Source organism: Pleurodeles waltl, chromosome 4_1 (assembly GCF_031143425.1).
Source record: "Pleurodeles waltl isolate 20211129_DDA chromosome 4_1, aPleWal1.hap1.20221129, whole genome shotgun sequence".
Lineage (NCBI taxonomy): Eukaryota > Metazoa > Chordata > Amphibia > Caudata > Salamandridae > Pleurodeles > Pleurodeles waltl.
This window is the reverse complement of record NC_090442.1, coordinates 132,312,106-132,333,655: the sequence shown is the minus strand read 5'-3', so window position 1 is coordinate 132,333,655 and position 21,550 is coordinate 132,312,106. Positions and strand designations below refer to the sequence as shown.

The 21,550-nt window shown below is 43.9% G+C and overlaps 1 protein-coding gene across 1 annotated transcript in view; it reads left to right on the top strand.

The window, feature by feature from the left end:
* The window catches only part of LOC138287453 (cystine/glutamate transporter-like), a 348,836-nt gene that overhangs the window by 202,522 nt on the left and 124,764 nt on the right, over nt 1–21,550 (top strand). The window contains exon 8 of the mRNA XM_069227882.1: nt 19,254–19,357. Within this exon, the coding sequence (XP_069083983.1) occupies nt 19,254–19,357 (104 nt within the window). The remainder of the gene's footprint in view (nt 1–19,253; nt 19,358–21,550) is intronic.

Genomic DNA, 21,550 nt, shown 5'->3' with positions numbered 1-21,550 from the left:
CCAAGTGGTGCTACCCTAGACCTGCACCCTTGGAAGTGGGCCTGAAGGTGCTCTGCCAGCCCAGCTGTGGTCCCTGCAGAATCGATGCATCACCTCCCAAAACTCTGCTCCGGGACTGCACTGCAACGCATGACCTCACAAAAACTCTACATTGAAAATGCTGTGCAACATATTCACGATGCAGGACTTCTCAGTCTGTAGCCTCCTCAGACCCACCGCTCAGCGACACATCCTCAACGGAGGTATTCACATTGCAAGCCTCTCAACAACTGCATGCTCAACAATGACGCAGGACTCCACATCGCAAGCCCTGCAGCTGACGATTGTTCGATGCTGGACTCTGCACTGAAAGCCCCTCGTCAATGACATACTCGACGATGTAGGACCTTGCATTGCATCCTAGCAGCTTTCCGGACCGCCACTGCGTGATGCATCTCCACACCAGGACCTTGAATGGCCTCGGCTGTGCAACACATCCAGGACACAGGATCTCGCAACCCTCCCCAGCCAGGATTTAAGATTCTCTTTTTCAACGGGCCTAAGCTGGTCCTTGTATCCTTGTGAATTTGTCCCAGTCCGGCGTGACCGGATGACCACAGCTGGTGGTTTGTGCTTTTTGGTGCTTTTTTCACTTACATCTCTAATATTGCGTATCTCCAGTTCTACTTGTTGGACTTTTGTTGTTTTGATCTTAAATTATTATTAAATGTGACTATGGGCCTGATTACAACTTTGGAGGAGGTGTTAATCCGTCCCAAAAGTGACAGTAAAGTGACATACCACCAGCCGTATTACGAGTCCATTATATCCTATGGAACTCGTAATACGGCTGGTAGAATATCCGTCACATTTGGTACGGATTAACACCTCCTCCAAAGTTGTAATCAGGCCCCATATGTTTTTTAAATTGGTGTAGGATTTTTCATGTGTAGTGTTTCACTTTATCACTGTTTGCAATGCTACATAAATACTTCACACATTGCCTCTAAATTAAGCCTCACTGCTCTGTGCCAAACTACCAGAGTATTGAGCATAGGTTAATCTGGGGCTTGCTTGTGACATCACCCTGACAAGGATTGTGTAGGAGGCTGGTCTGGTTTGGTCTGGTTTGTGGTGTGTACCAAATGTACTTACACCTTATACCAAGTCAAGTTATCCCTTATTAGTGAAATGTAGTCAGTGTCTAGCAGCCAAGGCTGATCTAGGAGACATGCAAAGCTCTTGCAATACCACTGGAGTCACACAGTACTCATACACATGAAAGAAAATACTCAGTGTTACAAAAATAAAGGTACTTTATTTTTAGTGCCACAATGCCAAAAATACCTTAGAGACTATACTCCCTAAGGAGGTAAGTAATATACACAGTATATATCACTATAATACAGTAATAGCTGTAAAAACAGTTAAAAAACAGTGCAAATAGTGAAAATCACAATAGGTTGCAATGAGCCTAGGGAGAACACAAACCATATACTAAAATAGAGGAATGCGAAAGTCTGGGCCCTAACCTAAGAAAGTGTAGTGTGTAGGGGTGCACTGGAGTGTAAGAAAACAACAAAGGTAAGTACTAGAACCCACCCCAGAGCCTAGGAAAACAGGGGTAAATCACGGTGTTTCCTAGAATGCACAAGAAGTTGAGATAGAAGATTATGCAAGACCCAGAAGAGACTGCAAGACACCAATGATGGATTCCTGGACCTGAAGACATGTGGAAGAAGGGGACCAAGTCCATGAAGCACTGAAGAGTCCAGGGAGAATAGGAGCCCCTGCTAATCTTGATGAAGGTGCAAAAGAAGAACCACTGGTGAGAAGACAAAGTCAGTTCTGCACCCAAGAAGACAGATGCGGGTTCCTGGTTGGTGCAGAAGATGTGCCACGCTGGATGGATGATTGCAGTCTAGTTTGTGTCGCTGGATTCCGCCAACAAACCTTGGCACACGCAAAGCTCGCAGTTAGTAGAAAATGGCGCTGCCTGGGACCAGGAGGGACCTGGCGGTGTCTACCCAGGACGGGGAGGCAGAGGGGGCTCTCAGCAACTCAGAGAGCCCTCAGAAGACCAGGCAGCAAGCACAGGAGTCCCACACATGGGGACAAAGAAGTTGCACATGGAGACCCACGCAGCATGACACAAAAGGAACGCATGCCGCCGGAGGACCACTCAGGAAGTTGTGAGTCACAGAATGGAGTGCTGGGGGCCTAAGCTGTGCTGTGCATGAAGAACTTCCTGGAAGGTCGCGTTGGCAACTGCAAGTAACCCGGTGCATGGGGTACTGTCTTGCATGGGGAGGCAAGCTCTTACCGCCACCAAAGTTGGACAGCCGGACCTTGGGACTGTCGCGGTCACTTTTGTCCACCACCCATGTTGCTGGATCTACGCTCGGCGTCTGAAGAGGGGACCCACGCCACCGGTCGTCACTGCAGAGAAGTGCCTGCTGAAGCAGGGAAGTGACTCTGTCACTCCACGGGAGATTCCTTCAGACTGAAGACAGGCAGTCCTTGGAGGATGCATGACCTGGAAACAGTTGCTGGCAGAAGCTGAAGACACAATGTTGTAGAAGTTGTCTTTGCTTCTTTGTTGCAGTTTGTAGAGTTCCTGGAGGGTTCAGGTGTGGCTCCTTCAGTAGAAATTGAAGTAAAGGATGCAGAGGATTCCCGCTGGGGTCTTGCACTCTGAATCTGCGGATACACTCAGGAGAGAGACCATAAATAGCCCTGAAAGAGGGATGGTCAGCTACACAGGTAAGCACCAACTGGGGGGGCTCTGACATCATCTTCTGGCACTGGCCACTCAAATGCTCCCAGAGGGCCCCACCACCTTGGAATCCAAGATGGCAAAACCCTGTAGGAGCTCTGGGCCCCACCACTGGGGTGGTGATGGACAGGGGAGTGGTCACTCCCCTTTCCTTTGTCCAGTTTCGTGCCAAAGCAGGGACTGGGGGTCCCTGAACTGGTGTAGGCTGGATTATGCAATGGGTCACCATCTGTGCCCTTCAAAGCATTTCCAGAGTCTCTGGGAGGCTACCCCACCCAAGCCTGTAACACCTATTTCCAAAGGGAGAGGGTGTACCACCCCTCTCCCAAAGGAAATGCTTTGTTCTGCCTTCCTGGGCTTGAGCTGCTCAAGCAACCTGAGGGCAGAACTTGTCTGTGAGGTAGCAGCAGCTGGGGCTGCCTGGAAAACCTCAGAAGACTGGTATGGCAGTACTGAGGGTCCAATGTGGAGCCCAGGGAGTGCATAGGATTGTACGAGCCAATACTAGAATCAGTACTGGGGTACAGTTCCCAGGTGTTAGACACCTTACATGGCCATCTTCGGAGTTACCATTGTGAAGCTGGACATAGGTATTGACCTTTGTCCTGTGCACGCGTAAAATGGTGTCCCCGCACTCACGAAGTCTGGGAAAATGGTCCTGAGTGACATGGGGGCACCTCTGCTAGTGCAGGGGTGCCCTCACACAAAGGTACTTTGGAACTAGCCTTCAGGGTTGGAAGGCCTGACATATGGGTGAATTATAAGTGACCTGGTGAAAAATGGCTGTGAAAGGGTGCATGCACCATTTCACGCAGTCTGAAATGGCAGTCGTGCACAAGCCTATGCCTGGGCTCCCTATGCGTGGCAAAAGTAATGCTGCAGCCCATATAGATCCCCTGGAACCCAAATGCCCTGGGTACCTAAGTATCATATACTAGGGACTTATTAGGGGGCACCAGTATGCCAATTTGGGATGAAATACTGAGTTACCAGTATGTAGTGACAAATTTTATAGGAGAGAGAACATAAGCACTGGGGCCCTGGTTAGCAGGACTCCAGTGACACAGTCGAACACACTGACATCAGGCAGAAATTGAGGGTAACATGCCAAAAAGAGGGATGTTCCTACAGATTGTAGTTGCTGCTTGACTAGGGTTTACACACCCCCAACCAGGAACCCATTTTCTTACACCAAGCATGCGTTCTTCTGGGTGAATTTACATGGCAAGATTGGAAACAGTTCTCTTACTTCTCTTACTTCCACTGGCTCCCCTGATAGTGTGATGATGCATTTTCTTCTCTCTAATCTCTTCTCACTGACTGACTGGGTACCATCTCAGCCTCTGACAAGAGTGGAAGTTTAACAACTACCAGAAGCCAAAAGAGGTTGTCTTCCCACCCCAGCTGTTTAAATCTGATATTAGTTGGTGACAGGGCTTTTTTTTTACCTGCCCTTTGACATTGTGTGCTTCTATGAGGCATGCGCAGTACAGTCTGCTATGGATAGCAAACTGTGCCTGCACGAAGGTAAATTTCTAAATTATGCCCCGCACATGTACAACATGTGTTTATTTTACAGTCTGTAGATCATCACATATAAATTGTCAGCCTTCTCTGCCATTGGACATCTGAAGGTTGGGTTCAGCACTTACACATAAAGAGTCAGTTTGCTTTAAAGCACGTTCTAACAAGAGCATGTTGGTAGGCAGCAAAAATTGCTGGCAGGATTTTGGTAAGATTCCTGTACATGTACACTAATGCAGGGCTGTGACACAGTGGCAGCTCAGACTATACGGTGGGGTACTGCTCTAAAACCCCAGAGGACTAGCCACCACCACTGAAAACCCCGATTGGCACATTTAACTTACCTATAAGACACTAGTATGTGGTGCACAGTGTACCCAGGGCCTGTAAGTTAAATGTCAGTTGTGGACTGCAGCACATAATGTGCCACCACTAAAGTGTCAATGCAATCCTTGCCTTCAGGCCAGCCTCTTCAGCCTGAGTGTGCAGATGTAACCCTGTATATTCAACCTGGCAAAATAAATCTTTTGCCAGGCCTAAACATTCCTTTTAATACTTATAAGTCATACCTAGAGTAGGCTTTAAATACCCACTTGCAGGGTGCATAGTATTTAAAAGGTAGGACATATGTGCTTACATTTTTCATGTACTGGCAGTAAACAATCTCCAGAGTTGTTTTTCACTGCGTCAAGGCTGTCTCTCAAATAGAAAAGGACTAGGTCATATTATAACCTCATATAATAAATACACTTAGTTTGGGAGTAGCTAGAAAAATGATTTAAGTTCCTTAACTTATAATAACTTAAAATTCAACATAATGTTCCATTTGGATTTTAGATTACTATTTTGAAAAAAAAACACCTTTAGAAAGTTAACATTTTCCTACCTAAGATAAATGTACTTTTCTACCAGTGTTCAATGTCACTTAACCGGTAATGGATTTCCTGTGGGGAGATGTGTATTTCTCCCCAAAGGAAATAGGGTTATTGGTTGAGGAAGGTGGAAGCTCCACTCAAGCAACCTGCAAAATACTTGTCAGGGTGAACCACAAATGTCTCTAAATTAACCTGCGCCTAACCCTCTGCTACCTTGGCACAAAAGCAGTCATGCTTAACTTATAGGCAATATGTTACATATTAATTCATTACACAAACAGTTATAAAGTGAAAACTCAACACAAGAAAAATGACATAACCAAAACAAATTAAATCCAATCAGTAAAACTGAAGTTATACATTTGTAAGTGTTTAGTGTAATAGCTCCTAAAAGATCATAGACTCATCTAAGGGTATCTGGTCTTGCAAAACCAGGTCAAAGTCAAAAGTTAAGACTCACTGTGATGGTGAGTGGGTTGGCTACAGTGGGCAGATTGGACCGGTTCTTGTGTTGCCTTTGGATTGAGAACAATTTCTTGAAAAGTAGAGTCTTCAGTGGGGCTAGGCAGCAGGCAGTGGCCAAGGAGGAGGCGTAATCGGGAAGCCATTAGACGAGGTCGCAGTGAACATTTTTACGTTTGGAATGGCAGGTAGGTTCTGGTCCTCTGTCTGTTCTCCAGGCAGTTTTTCTTGAAAAGGTTTCCAAGTTCCAGCTTTTAAAAGAGGCAGGGGCACTGCCATCAACACCACTACCAAGGGTCGAGGACCTGCGGGCCCCTCTTAGGGGGCATGGACACACTCCAGCAGAGGCCAGAAGCAGGGTTCAAGCACTCTCGAACTTAGGTTCCTGTAGCTCCCAAAGGAGGCCAGCAAAACTAGGACTTGGTGACACTGGGTTCATGAAGTTGGTCCACTTATCCTTAAAGCAGCAAGGCGGTCCTTCAAGCAGCAAGGGAGTCCTCAAGCAGCAAGGCAGTCCCTTCGGCAATAGGGCAGTCCTTCCAAATTCATCCACAGATCAAGGAGTGTACTGAAGTGTTGTTTTGAGGGCCCAATATGTATATCTGGTGCCAGCCTTTGTATCTGGGGGACTGTCCTACCCCCACATCTGGTTCTGGAAAGTTATTCCCTTTCTCTGGCAAGGCTCCAAACTGTCTGGGGTAATAAAAGGCTGGTGTCAGATTCCTTTATGTGCTCTGGAGGCAAGGTCTTTGAGTGTAAGTGGTTGGGGCAAAGGTATACCTCCAGCCATCCTGGCCCATCCTGCCCACACCTAGTCTCCTTTATGCCACTGTCTGGGAGGAATACAGAAACCCCAACATCCGAGCCATTTATAGTCATGTGACCCAGGACACTGACAAAAGGCACACCTAGTTAGCACAAGAAAATGCCAACTTTCTAAAAATGGCATTTGCCGACTTGTGACTTAAAATCTGACGTTACCATTAAAGAGGATTTTAAATTACAATTCCTTTGATCCTAAACAGCATATCTCTGTCTGCTCCCAATTCGATAATATAACTTATTAAATGTAATAAGATAACCCAGGGTTAGTGTATAGGCGAGATAGGCTTAACCGTAGTAAGGAACGACTTCAGGAGTTTTTCACTAACAGGACATGTAAAATATAAACCCACATGTCTTACATGTTAAAAACAATGAACCCTGCCATATGAGCTGTTAGGGCCTAGATTAGGGGTGACTTTTGTAAGAAAGTTTAGGCCTGGCAAAAGGTTTATTTTGCCAGGTTGAAATGGCAGCTTAAAACTGTACTACAAGCTGCAGTAGCAAGCCAGAGGCATGTGTCACAGTACTACTTTAGTGGGAGGCAGAAGCAAATGTAACTTGCATAGAAGGCTGCCCCCTTCATTGCCCAGCTAGCTAATGAGGTACCGATCCCAGAAGGAGAGGGGCTGCCCCCAAAACTGGTTTTTAGTGACCACAAGGGAAGGTTTGTCCATTATCAGAGCAACAGCTCTGGGTGGGCAGGGGGAGCTCTGCACGAGGGAAGAAAGGTTTTGCCATGTTGGTTTTAGATACAGGGGGCTCTATGGGATAATTCACAGTAAAACAAAAAGGAAGTGCTGCAAAAGTGGGAAGGGGCACCCTTTGTTACTTGCACCCCATTAGTTAAGGATTGGCCAGGAGTTTCACCCACTGGCCATAAAAGTGGCAACCCCAGTACCCTTTTCAGAACACCCAGTACCCTCTTCAAAACACCTCTTGGCCCTCGAAAGACAGAAGAAGGACTGTACCTGATGTTGAACCCATGGAGAGAGAGCCCAAGGGCTGGACCTGCTCCCACTTGTAACCAGGAAAAAGAAGTACTCAAAGGAAAGAAGTACTCCAATGGTCAGTTGGCTGATCTCCTATTAAGCCACAGGGTCACAAAAGCTGCAAGAAGCCTACTATCCAAGAGCCTAGCTGATCACTTCTAACTGGATTCACCCTGCTAGTACCTTCTGGGAGAGGGAGTCTGAGCTCTCAAATGGTGCCTACAAGGTCTTAAACCCATTGCTGGTGTTAGAGTGTACTCCTCTGACCCTAACACTTGCAAAACTGGAGACTTGGAAACTTTTTCAGAACCAAAGGAGACTAGGGCCATTGCCAAAGCCGCAGCCGCTGACATTGAATTGCAGGTTCTACTCCACTTGTTGAAAGGACTTCAACTTCCAGAAGTGTTTCTAAGTCCAAATGTAGAAAGGCTCCACCAAAGTTAACGTGGAACAATATCCAACTGCTGATAAGACATTCATGGGCACAGATTCTGGATTTTGCTCCCCTAGAGCTTTCCCGCTGTTGGTAATGACTGTGCCAAGTTTCTCACAGCTTCACTAGGCCACCATTGTTGAGCCCTCCTGTGAACCAAGCCTGCAGTTTGACGACGTTTCAATGAAGATTTTTCTCCAGCACAAACCTGGTCTCTGTATCCGACTGGCAGAAGCTTGCTATCAGCTTTAATTTTGACTTGGAACCAGAGTAGCACAACCAGATGACCATGATTATTGTTTTGCACTTTTAGGCACTACCATGACTTAAAATATCTAAAAATCATATCTCCAGTTCCCTAAGGCAAATGTTTGCCATTTTGATGTCTATTTTTTCATGTTTTGGTAATGATAAATTCTTTACACATTTCTCTTAAGTTAAAACTGTCTGCTCTGTGCTTCAGCTACCAAGGGTTTAGTTCAGGTTTAAATTATTGAGAGCTAAGTGAACCTGTTCCTGAACTGTGGCATTATTATCTGGTGAGGACTCACATTCCCCCCAACTAATAATCCAGTTTTTCAGTGTGGCACCAAATCTGGCCCTCTGCTGGAGCTTGGCTTTTCGCAACTTTGTAACCCTTATTGGCTAAGCTCCACAGGGGGGCATGACAGAGGAGCTAGTCAAAAGCGGCACTCTGCATTTACTGTGAGAATACGAATACTACAAAAATAAGCTTTTGATAGTAATACTGTAGACATAGCTAGAAAATCTATAAGAATGCAGCAAATGTGATCCGGAGCACTCTGGATCCTGTTAGGCATAACGTGTCAGAGTAGGCCTCTGCCTTGGAAATGTTTGCTTTTTCGATTGTTGTAAGTCCTCATACATCATACCACTGGCAAATGGTTGTTTGGGTTGGCTAACGTTTGAGGGCACCTTCAGGATTGTGCTACTGAAACAGAGAAGCACATTTAATTATGTAGTAGTGCAGGGGCAAAAAGAGATCTTCACCCTACACTGCTGCAAAGAGGTACAGTTACCCATGGACTGTGAGGTGTGCCAGTCTATTAACCTGCCACAGAGACTTACTTTCTTCCCCAGTCCCCACCAGGCCATGTTAAAGTGGTGCTAGTATCTCAGTCACTCCCCTGTCATGCTGTAAATTGAGGCTGGGTGCCAGGTGTTGCTTTAGCCCTTGGGGCATTCTCACCTGCCCTTCCTCCCTCGAAATAAAAGCACCTCACCTAAAATAAAAATGGATTTTATCTTGTGTAATGTAATTGGTGCTCATATAAATTACTCCAGTGCCTTTGGGCCAAACTACAAAAAAATAATAAAAAATTACCAGCCAGATTCCAATGAGACTAACGAGATGGTAATCCATGAAAGGGATGATCAGGGAATGTGGGTCACCTTTGTGGGAGTGCCTGGGCCAGAATGTGATCCCAAACCGACCCTGAGACACACATCAAAAGTGAGTTTGATAGTGAAACGGTAGAAACACACTTGACAAAAAGGCCAGTGTGGTCAGAAATGTTGATATGGCAATTAATTTGCCAAGTTCTCTTTAAAATGAATAATCATAAGTAAAGTACCCTCTTTCATTAAAATAAACAAAGGTCTGAAACAAGCACACATGAAGACAAAACATGAAAAATTAGATTCAAATACTGTGCTTAATTGCTGGGAACATGTTGACTGACATACATAATTTGTGCTTTTACACAAGTTAATCCTAATCTATATCTTGCAGAAAAGCCCATATATGCTCTTTAAGTTCTTCATCTGCTACAAACAAGCATTGATAGCAGCAATTTTGAAGTAAACTCAACAAAACAACACTCCCTTAATCCAAGCAACCCCAACAATTTATTAAGAAATTATTCAGTGAAACCTTGCCTTTACCTAAACTTTTGCAGACATTTATTCTTTTTCACTTTCAAATTATAAAGCTGACACAGTCTACTATGCTCATGGCAGGCTTTACAGTGGAGCTGAGATGAAGTAATGGGCTACTGCTATGTGTGATGCCTGTAACCTAGATAATAGGCTGCGGTATTGTTGGAGCTAAATAAAAAGACACAGGCAAAGTCAAGTTTCAAACGGAGCTCTATTCATTGCCTTATGGGGCCATGTGCTTAGAAATAACATGTCCAATTTGGAGAAGTTCCATCAGATCTGTTGTACATGAAAACCACAAAGGAGTGAAAATACATTGTCCAATCAGAATAATAGACAGGTGATTTCTTCATCAAATACATGGTGTGATGTTGATCAGGAGATGCACGGTGTTACACATCAGTAGTGTCAGAAGCCACTTCCCCTTTCTTGTACAAGTGTGACATTGTGAAATGCAAATGTTCCTTTAAGAAAGATATGGGTGGGGCATGGGGCACACACCAGTCTTCACTCTGTGCACAGGGTCTGTAGGTGTTGTGTGGCTATACTCTTGCATAGTGCGAAAACACAAAAAAGTGGCATTTGGCACCCTTATTATCAGAAGCCTATTACTGATCGCTGTACTGTAATACCACATTGCACATCTTGAGGTAGAGACAACTCTATTTTTTCATTCATTTCTCAAATAATGGATAGTCCCTGAATGCTGTGCCTGGTATCACAAGTGCCACACATCATTACATTTACACCTATCCCAAACCTCAGCAGTGCAAGCACAGCAAGGCTGCTGATGCCAATAACACACGCAAGTATAGTCAGCGTCATTGACACATTAGAGCATTCTGTTCTGTAAGGAACAAGAAAACAGGGACTAGGTAGAGAGAGAGAAAATAAATATTCTAATATGGGTATGTTCAATCGTCAAAGCCAGAAAGTACATAGTTGCAATCTACCAACACATGAAGCCACTCCATGTCACTGTACTTTATATATTAAAACTCACATAAACTAGTTAAACAAAACGGAACACAGACAGATATATACAGGAAACACATCTTCTCGTTCGTGTTATGAAACCTAGGAAAAACATGGATAGAAAAATACTCTTGCACCAATCAGTGACATTAGTATATATATACATATATTTAGCGGTCACCACTAGGTAGTTATAGTTAGGACCATAGAAAAAGTGTTTTTTGACTTGCCTATATCTTTGGCATTGTTTGACGAATCTTCACAAACTTTTGCACAAAAAATGTGCCAGTGATTCTTGTTGCGCACTGAAAGTTTCAGGTTTCAGGGTGATCCATCAAGCGGGGGGTCAGAAAAAGGGGGAGTCAAAAAAGTTGTGTTTCCCATGTTAATTCTCATAGGACCTTTGAACATGACTACCACCTGAACCACTGGAAGAAACGTCACCAAATTTGACAGAAAGCTAGGGTTCGGTATGCAGATTGTGCTTTTGCTTATTCGGTGTAAATCTGTTCAGTAGTTTTTGAGATAATAAAAGGAAAACAAATTGGTATATCTGAGGTCTTGAACTCTCTGCAACGACTTCGTGAAGATTAGGAGCTCGTGCACAGCAAATGCAGAGCTGTGATTGGTTGCCAACACTTCAACCAGAAAGTGTTGGCAGCCTTCTTGGGACTCGGCTTCAGCCGAGTACCACAACAAAAATGTAAAAAAAACAAAAGGGGCCAGAGTAGTGACAACCTGGCACCTTGGCTCTGGTGCAGGGCTAAAAAGTATTTTTTTCAATTTTTTGCATGATTCATGGCAGATCCACGGATCTGGCAAAAATGTAAAAATAAACCAAGCCCGGGCTCCTGCGCTTGATAATGCTGAAGTCCCTGAGTGGGCTAACTCCCCTGGGCATTGATATTTTAAGTGAGGGGTGTACCTAGTCACCCCCACAGCCCCGGACCACCAACTCCATGGGGATGGTTTGAAATTCAATGCAGGGGGCCTTGCCCCCCTGCAGCCCAGGGGACCGCCACCAACCAAGGGCATTTATGCAATTATGTTTGGGGACCATGTGGTCCCCTCGCAATCCCGGGGACCACTACCTCCCTGGGGAATTTAAATAATTATGTGCCGGGGGCTGTATGGCCTCCCACTGCCCCGGGGTCCACCACCTCCCCAGAGCATTTGTGTAAATATGTGTGGGGGATGTGCACCCCCCTCTGCCCGGGAACCATCACCTCCCCAGGGCTAAATAGATTGTTGAAGGGGGGCTATGCAGAGTTTGGTTGGTATAGGGTTTGGGTTGCAGGTTCTGGTCACAGGCCAGGCGCTGTGGCCAACACCCTTTGCGCACGGCCAAAGGCTGTGCGCAGTGTGGCCAGTCCCTGCGGCCAAACCCCGCTGTGCATGGCATTGTGGGGTTGGGTTGTTATAGGAGTTGGCCAACTTTCGCTGCAATAGTGGTGGTTGGATTAACGCATAGTACTGAAAATTAGTCTAGGGAATAGAATTTCTTTTTTAAAACATAGAAATTCACTTAAAACCAAAGGTTACAGGGACGTTATAGTTAAGCACACATTTTAAACGTCCAAAACCATTGAAATTCAACTGTTATAGTTAGAATTATCTCAAGTAACTATAACTTGCGTCCTCGCCACCCACTGCTAAGTACCCCAAAAAATACAGCACTCATGACATCTTTGATAACATCATTGATAACATCAATTTAATATTTGCAGTATAATTTTTTACAAAATATATATAAATCATACGAACCTTAAAGTTAAGTGTATCCAAATGTCTATCAGGCACCAACATTCAGTTTCTACTTTCATTGTACATTATCCACTTCAAAGAATGCATGCTAAACCCACTAAGCTATCCTTTCTACCATGTACAGTACACTTCTATTTGTCCTGTTACTGGATATTTCAACAATATGTGGCTTTGTTCTTGGAGCCATGCCCACAGTCTATGGTGAGCAGAAATGGGGAACCTCATCTTAACTGGCATAACTAATGCAGGGTCCTTTCAAATAAATGGAAAACTTGTGCTCATCAGTGAATACCAAAGATAAAATCACAATTGTTGCGAAGTGATATGTTTTTCGACTGAAATTCCTTTATGTGGAAAGGCAGTAGAAACATTGCATCATCCAGTCACTAGTCTGTCCAGACTGTGTTTTGGTAACAGGCACGGACATTCTCTTTGGTAGTTCCTGACCTTCAGTAAGCTACAGACCGACTGAGCCAAATTCTGAAACTCCCTCAACAGACCTTTTTTTTTAAAACTCTGTCGCCGCCAATGTGGGGATCTGGTAGCCACATTACAACCGTGGTGGTTGCGCCACAGTTGGACCGCCAGCACTGTCACTTTTTGGCCGCCTGGCGGTGCTACCGGTCCCAGTCTGCAGCGCTGCCCTGGGGATTATCACCTCCCTCTCTGCCGGCATTTACATGGCGGTTGCCCTGCCACGTAAAGGATGGCGGAGACGCAGTGCAGTGGCCCCATGGCCAGCCCCATTGAGCTTTTCACTTTCTGAGCTGCTGTCAATGTTGTGGGCTGTTTCCCACTGAGCCAGCTGGAAACTTGTAATTGGGCCCGTGGGAAGGGGACCACACTGACTGCGAAGTTTGTCAGATGGCCTTTTCCGTCCAACAAACTATTAATGACCCCCTGTGTGTTGCATTCTGAACAAATACTTGCTGAGTTGGTTCTGCACCTGCTGCAACATCTGCAGATTGTTGATTTATTTAAACTTCAGAACCCTAATCACTTCACAGAGTGATCTGACATGCTCGTTCTTCATTGTTCTAACGTTCCCTATCTCTCTTATTATTCCCTGTTGCAGTAGGTAAGCTAATATTGGAGCAATGCCTTCCACCCCTTCCTTATCCTTAAGCAGCCTTGCCTTGGCCAACTGAAGTGTCCCCTCAGGGTACCCATTATCGTGATCTAGTTTAAATTGTTGCAACTGCAGGCAGCCCTCTATTAGATCTGCATATAGTCCAATGCACATTCCTTTGTCTTGTTTTAGGTAGTGCTTACGGGCAAAGATGCTGGGTGATGAGGGGTGGGGGCACAGGAATGCTTGGCTGGAGAAAACAGGAATATACTCCCCGAACATCACGCTTGCACTACCTCCACATTTTATTATCATCCTCATTGCATGACACTTTCCCTCTCTCCCTTCACAATTTCAAGAATTCTTTATGTACTTTCGCCTATACATCACCCTGTTGTGTTTATATCTCGCACTCTCAGATCCCACTTGCATAATCCATCCCACTCAGTTGGTTAAATCTTTTTTTTTTAACCTTTCAACAGCAACAACTGCCTCAAATAACCTAACCTTTGCTAGTCAAACGTGCCATGTAAAGGAAATCACAACTCCATGCTTCTAGCAGTCAACTTGTGCCATGGCATATCCCTATCTGATAAGGGGGAGATGTCTTGGGCTGGGCAAATTTGCAACTGTCCAGATCCCTATTACCATCTACTGTTACATTGCCTTTGGAGGTGTTAGCTGTCCCTGTCGCTAGACTGGGGCTCTCATCCCCAAGCTCATATCCATGTAAAACGGAAGGGGGTGCCACATTCACATTCACATGCACACATACACGTTCAGCCCTGCTCAGTATTATTAGTGGGAGCAAGAGGAGCGCTCAGGCAACCCATATCCACTGGAGAAATGCTTGCAAAGCCAGTTCACTAAAAGTATCCACACCTGACACACAGCAGAGTGTCTCTACAGAGACAAAAAGTGTGCTGCAGATGCAGCATTCTTGCCACCGAAGTAAGGAAAAGACTGGAAAGGAGAATAAATGGAAATGTTTAAAACACCCTCGTTATCTGCCCTGGACAGGTATTCGTTTTGGAGAGTGGGGAGACGCAAAAGACAGGAATCTCACACCACTTGGGTAGAAGGGCAGAGCTGTCATGTCACAGGCATCCAGAGCAAACTCAAGGAGTCCTGGACAGTGTCCAGACTGCATTCAAGCATAGATCCGCATTCTCCACCAATATGCTCAAGTTTCAAAAGGAGCTGTATTCGTGAATTCGTGGGACCATGTGATTAGAAATACCATGTCAAATTTGAAGAAGATGTATCAGATCGTTTATGCATGAGAACCACAAAGGTGTGAAAACACATACATCAGAATAAAAGAAAGGTTATTTCTTCATCAAAGACATGGCATGATGTTGGTCAGAAAATGCATGGTGGTACACATATACACATATATTAGGCATCTAACCAATTACAGTAAATCAAGATTTCGTGATGGCAGAGCAAGATGACCACAAGCATGACCTTCACATTATTCAAATGGCTCGGACTTTCCAAGGCGTCAACAAACCAATTTCTTCACAACCCCTGTCCAGACCTATGTGGACAGCCAGATGTCTGAATGTTGCTGGGCAAATGAAGAAATGCATGTCACGTGTGGTGTCTCTTTTAAGCAAGCCCTGCATTACACGCTATCTGTCAGGGTGCTTTAGTTTGATAAGAGTCAATTAAACTTTTGCATACATTTTTCAGGCCTGTTTATCTTTGAGTATCAAAGGATGAGGACCGGCTTGGGGCAATACAAAATGGATTCTTTAGCCATTCCCACAGTATGAAAAAGCATGAACTCACTGATCTATTTTACATAAAATATAACATCAAAGATGTACCTTACAAAACATAAAGCAAGTGACACTTCTGTAAATATTACCTCATATTAGACAGGGTCTTGCTACAATGACGATTTAAACATATTTTGTGAACACTGAAAAACAGAGTTTCTGCCAAAAAAAATTGGTGGTGAAATTTGTAAACACTGAATTATCCTTTGAAATAAATTGGGTTATTGAATGAGGGGGTGGAAACCCTGCTCAAGCAACAACTGCAATCTTTGTCATGGTGAACCACAAACGTCACTAAAAATAACCTGTGCTCAACCTTCTGGTAGCTTGGCACACAAGCAGTGAGGCTTAACTTAGAGTTATTGTTTTAAGTATGTATGCAGCATACCAACAGTAGTAACATGGAAACACAACATATGAAAAATCCTATACCAATTTAGAAAAATAGGATACATTTTAATAACTAAAATTACCCTAACACAAATTCAATCCAATCAATAGAATCGAAGGTGTGATTTAAAAAAGTTTTTAGTGAAATCTAATGCCTAAAACACCAAAGAATCAACAGCAGGTATCTGGTCATGTGAGACCGGGGCAAAGTAAATAGTTAAGGCCATCCACGATAGAATGCAGGTCAGATACACAAGGTGGATTGGGCTCACTCTTGGCTTAAGTCCCAATGCCAGCAAAAACCAAAGAGGAAGGCCACACCAAGGATGTCAGATTTAGCACTCCTTTTTTGAGAAGTCTGGAAAACACTGGAAAATACCCACTTGAATTTACAAACAATAAACACTGAAAACAAGAAAGACGAGTTATAGGGCAGCCTCATCTAGTGTCAGGTAACAGTAGTCCTGTGGTATAAGGCAATATCTCCTTGTGCTGGAGATAACTGGTCTTATGCTTTAGAGCAACCACATCTAGAGCCAGAAAGCAGGGGTACTGTGGTACAGAGCATCCACATCTAGAGCTACACAGCCGGTGAGCACTGTTTTATGTTATTTTTTGTTATGCAGATTTGTAGAGCTCACTATCACCCAGAAGGGCATCATGGCGCTGAGCAGGTGTGAGTCTAAAAAACATCTAGAGTGTGGTGGGACTGCTAGAAAAGGCAGGTCTTCAGCTACTTGTGGAATGCAAGAGGTGAGGAGGAGGCCCCTATGTGTTGTTGCAGATCGTCCCATGCTTGACGAGTGATGTAGGAGAAGGCTCAATCACAATATCTGTTTTTCCATGTGCATGGGATTTGTGCAAGTAGGAGTCTGGAGGAAGGTTTGTGAAACAGATGCACTTGTGGAGGTATGCTGGACCAGTGTTAAGTTTTGCCTTACATGTGTGAATCAGGAGTTTGAATTGTGCTTAGTTGTGAATAGGAAGCCAGTGGAGTCCCTTCTAGTGTGATGTGAGTGTTGCATGGGAAGTTGAGAATGATTCTGGGCACTGAATTATGAATGGTCCTACAGCCTTCTGGTGAGTTTTTGTTGTTCCCGGCATAGAACCTGTTCCCATAATCTAGCTTGCTTTTGTGCCTTGGAGTGCTTGACAGTTTTCAAGGTGCTGATTGGGAGCCATTCGAAAATCTTCCTCAGCATCTTCAGGTTATGGAAGCATGAGGTGGGGAAAGGAGTGAGTTGGGTTGTCATGTCAAGTCATGATGAACCCAAGGTTCTTGGCATGGGTAGTGGGGTTGGATATCGGTTCTAATTCTATTGGTCACCAGGTTGTTCCCATGTTGATGTACTCAGTCCAAAGATCACAATTTCAGTCTTGTCAGTGTTCATCTTTAGATAGCTGGTCTTCATCCAGTGGGCGATTTCATTCATGCAGATATTGAACTTGATCCGGATACCGAGAGTCTTGTCCGTGAGGGAGGGAATGAGTTGCATTTCATTGGCATAGGAGAGGATGCTGATAATGTGAGAGTGGGTGATGCTGGCTAGAGGGACCATGTTTGCTTCGAAAAACGTTGGGCTCAGGGAGTATCTTTGCGGAACTCTGCATATGAGGTTGTGGACATCCAAGGTGTACAATTCCAGGCTGTCTTGATAGACTCGGTCCTTCCAGTCAGGAAGGAGCAGATGCATCTGAGTACATGTCTTTGGATTCTGATGTTGTGTAGTTGCTGGATGAGGATGTAGTGGGCGACTGTATCATATGCTGCGAAGAGGTCTGGGAGAATGAGGGCCACTGTGGAATCCATGGCAGCGATGAGGGCAGTTTCCTTGCTGTGGTTTGGTCTGAAAGCAGTGGTGTCAAGTAGTTGGTGATCAGTACTTGATGAGGTTTCTTTTGATGATTTTCTCCAAGACCTTTGCCGGGAATGGTAGCAGGTAGATTGTTCTGTAGTTGGGGAGTATTGAAGGAAACGGAGAAGGTTTCTTCAGCAATGGGAGGACAGTTGCAAGCTTTCATGCATCTGGGAAGGTCACTGAAGAGGTGGAGGCTTTCAGAATGGGTGTGAGCATGCATCTGATGGGTTGAGGTCCCCTCTATGTGGTCCCCTAGGTGTGGTGGGGGCTGGGGTTTGATGGGGCCCCTGAGTGGATGGACTTTATGGTGGTGGCAGACCATTTGGTTAGCATTGGTTATTTGTATAAAATTGGGAGGCGTTTGGTGAGGTCTGTTGGGCTTGGTCATGGGTTAAAGTTGCTGTAAATAGTGGATATATTATTGCTGAAGAATTGAGAGGGATTCTTGCAGAAGTCCATAAGGGGGTGATCAAGTTTGAGGTGGTCGATGGTGAGGTGAAATGGTGAAGATGTCTTTGGGTCTATTGGTGCTGGAATTTATGCAGTCATTCAGAATGGTGCATTTGGTGGTCCGGATCATTTGAAAGTGGATTTGAAAGTGTTCATGTCTGCATTTTTCTGTCTCATTCTCCATTTACCCTCCAGTCATTTGTAGTGGCATTTCATCAGTCTGGATTCCTCTGCGTACCAACTGGCCTGGGGTCTGGATCTTCTTTTAGTACTGTGTTTGAGGGGCGCAGCGAGTCTGTGCCGAAGGTGATCCATTTGTTGAAATACTTGATGGCTACGGGGAGGAGTTTGCAGTGCTGTACAACATTATTGTACGTTGAATTGCGCATGAGAGAGAGAGAGAGAAAGAAAGAGAGAGAGAGAGAGCAAAAATGAGCACTGTGCTGGAAGAAACAAAAGCCATGATGAAAAGCACATAACCCATGGGCCCGACTTGAAGTAAATTATGTCCTAAAGTTGTTGGGGCTTAGTTTGTAGAACAAAAAGGTTTTCTACTGTGGAACATGATCAATGGAAAAGCTTTAAGCTGTTTTATTAGCATGGTCGCCAGAAAACCTGACTTTATTCTCCTCAAGGTTTCTTTGAAAGAAACAGCTGATATTTATTTTCTTTCAAAAAAGCAAGAATGGTTTACAAATGGTCAGTAATATTAAAACACATGCATAGAAAAAAATGCCTTGTGGATACTATACTGGAGAACTTGTTAGTTCTATTCTGAAGACATGTGTCCTGTACTGGGATGCCATCATGAATGTATGAGTCTTACACTTGAGGAAATCTGTGAAACCTTTGTCTTGGAAGATTCAAGTATTATGAACTATGGTTAAGAACAGTAGAGGCCTGTGTTCTGGACCCCATGACCTATTTGCATGTCAACCTGAAAATGTGATGAGTCCTGTTCTTGGGAGCATGTAAGTCTTAGGCTCAGTTACTGCTGAGTTCTACTGCAGAGGTGATGACTTTGGCAAAGAAAAACCTGCAATCTAAGTAGTTATAGACATGTGTTGAACGCAAGGTGCACATCATGTGAAAATGGTGTCCTAACTCCAAATGCTACTATTACATTTTGATTTAAACCATTATATTTAAATATTCTCTGCTATAAACAGTGCTCTAAACCTGTCATATGTTTTATTCTAGGGCTTTGCTGATATTGCTCTCAAAGGATTTTCCACCGCCATCCCCTTCCTGGTGGCATTGTCATGCTTTGGAGCTCTAAATGGAGGGATTTTCGCATCTGCAAGGTTAGGAATTAGGAATGTTGCGGAGAGAATACAGAGCCTAGCTGCATGAATTGAATGCCAATGCGAGTTGTAGATGTGTCATGCTAACAGGATAGGCTTAGGGCCATGCATTTTAGCCTATTTACAGAAAAAAGCAACATTATTGAGGCACCTATATACTTTCATTTGGGGACTGACAATTGCTTTGAGACTGAGAGTTGATTCAGTTCTAGGTAAATTTGTTTAGTAGGACTATTTAAAAATTGAGGGGAATCCAGCACCTGAAAGAATCCAAGGAATAACAAACTTCTTGGTTGTAAATGGGACTGCAACGTTTCAAGCAGTAAAGTCTGTCAGAACAGCAGTAGCTCATCCTGCATTTGTAATTAAATTTAAGAACCTTTTAAACGGCCACCTCTGGTACAACACTATTTTGAGCTCATTTTCCTCCTACCCAGGTATATTTTTCCTTTGGTCTCTTGACCTGCTAATCAAACAATATGTAATTACTTCACACATCAAACCCCACTAGGTATCCTCTGCTTATTACTATCAACAGATGGTGATTACCTGTTTCATGCTCATGAATATTGCTAGGTTTACCTGATGTAAATATGTCACTAGATGGCCTGCAATGTTAGAATCTCACTTTAATGTGTTATTTCCGTTTTCTAATACTACACTCTTCTATGTCTTATTCCCAACTATTACCAAAACATAAGTAATGTATAATATTTTTGCTTGAGTTTAGGATAGAAAATGGATTCTGTTTGTAGTGCATACTTTGTAAAGAAAAACAACACAATATTCAGCAATAACAATAATTTTGGATTCTTGGTTTTTACCAACCCAACTCTGAGGTGAGAAATGAAAAATGAAATGGCAACATCTCTCCGTGACATTGGCATTGGTACAGCATTTGAGGTATTGAGGAAAGTAGGTAGTTGCTTATTGTCAGTCCAGAGGTAAATAAAAGCTTAATCTTGAAGGAAAACTATTTGAATCCTGAGGAAAGTACTGAAACTAAAGTTATAGTAGGACGAAGATGCCATAATTACAACTGGAAAAGTCCCACCAAGTAAACACGCATGTGGTGCATATTCAGGAGGATTATGACGGAGACAGTTTGAATCAAAAAGTCAGGAGAGAATGTTAGCAAGGTTAAAATTGTCCTGAATACCAGTAGTTGGAATCCGGGAGGGGGAAGGTGGGTGCAGCCTATGAGTAATTCCTTCACTAATATTTTATGTACTTTACCAACTAAGTCCCTGCCCAAAGCTGGCCCAGGAAAATGGCCCCCGGCACCATTCAAATGATGCTGATTGTTGGAAAGTGGAGTATTGGTAACGGCAGGTGAATACCTACACTTAGCAACAGACCACTAACCTCCACTTATGTCCAGTTAGGTCTCAATAAATTAAACCCAGCTCAACCCTTGGTTGAATAAGTAAAACACAAAACACATTAAACATCCAACATCAATTTACAAAACATTAATTTATAACAATCAATTATATTTTTATCTTTAAAATGACACCAAAACAAATAAAATCGGATAAGGGTAACCGGAGATATGAATTTTTTCTAGCGTATGGAAGCAACTAGCGCTCAAAGGGTTAAAAAAGGTCACACTGGAAAGGGGCAAAGTCCAGAGTTCAGACCACCCATGAGTTAACACTGTCACACTCACTTTCAGAAGTGTTTCTTTTTTGATTTGTAATTTTTTTTATTTAATGAAATGCAACATTATACAATTACATTGAGTAGTTTTCCTTCTTTTTTTCTTAGTTAACATTGGAAAGGCATTACTAACAGGTCTGCTGAGTCTGATTGGGAAGGAAGGATTGGTGGCAGAGGGGGGAGGAAGATGGAGGGAGAAGGTCTGGAGTCAGAGAGGGGTGAGGACAGAGTTGCCTATACATTCAAGTAAAGCAGTTAGACATACGCTAAATAGATCTTTATACCACGTCTAGAGGACACCTATTATTGGTTTGCAAACAACCCCATGTCTTATAGTATGGTATTCCAGCAGTTCAGAGAGCGCCGCATTCAGTGACCACCCTTTGGCATGTTCTACACCTAGTGACTCAGGGGAATCTGACCAGGCAATTTTTCTTGGCACCTCATGTCTCGTAGGCCCTGAAGGTAGGGGTGATGAAATGTCTCACAGTCGTCCAGTCTCAGCTGTTGGGGGGGGGTGGCTGCAGTTGTACT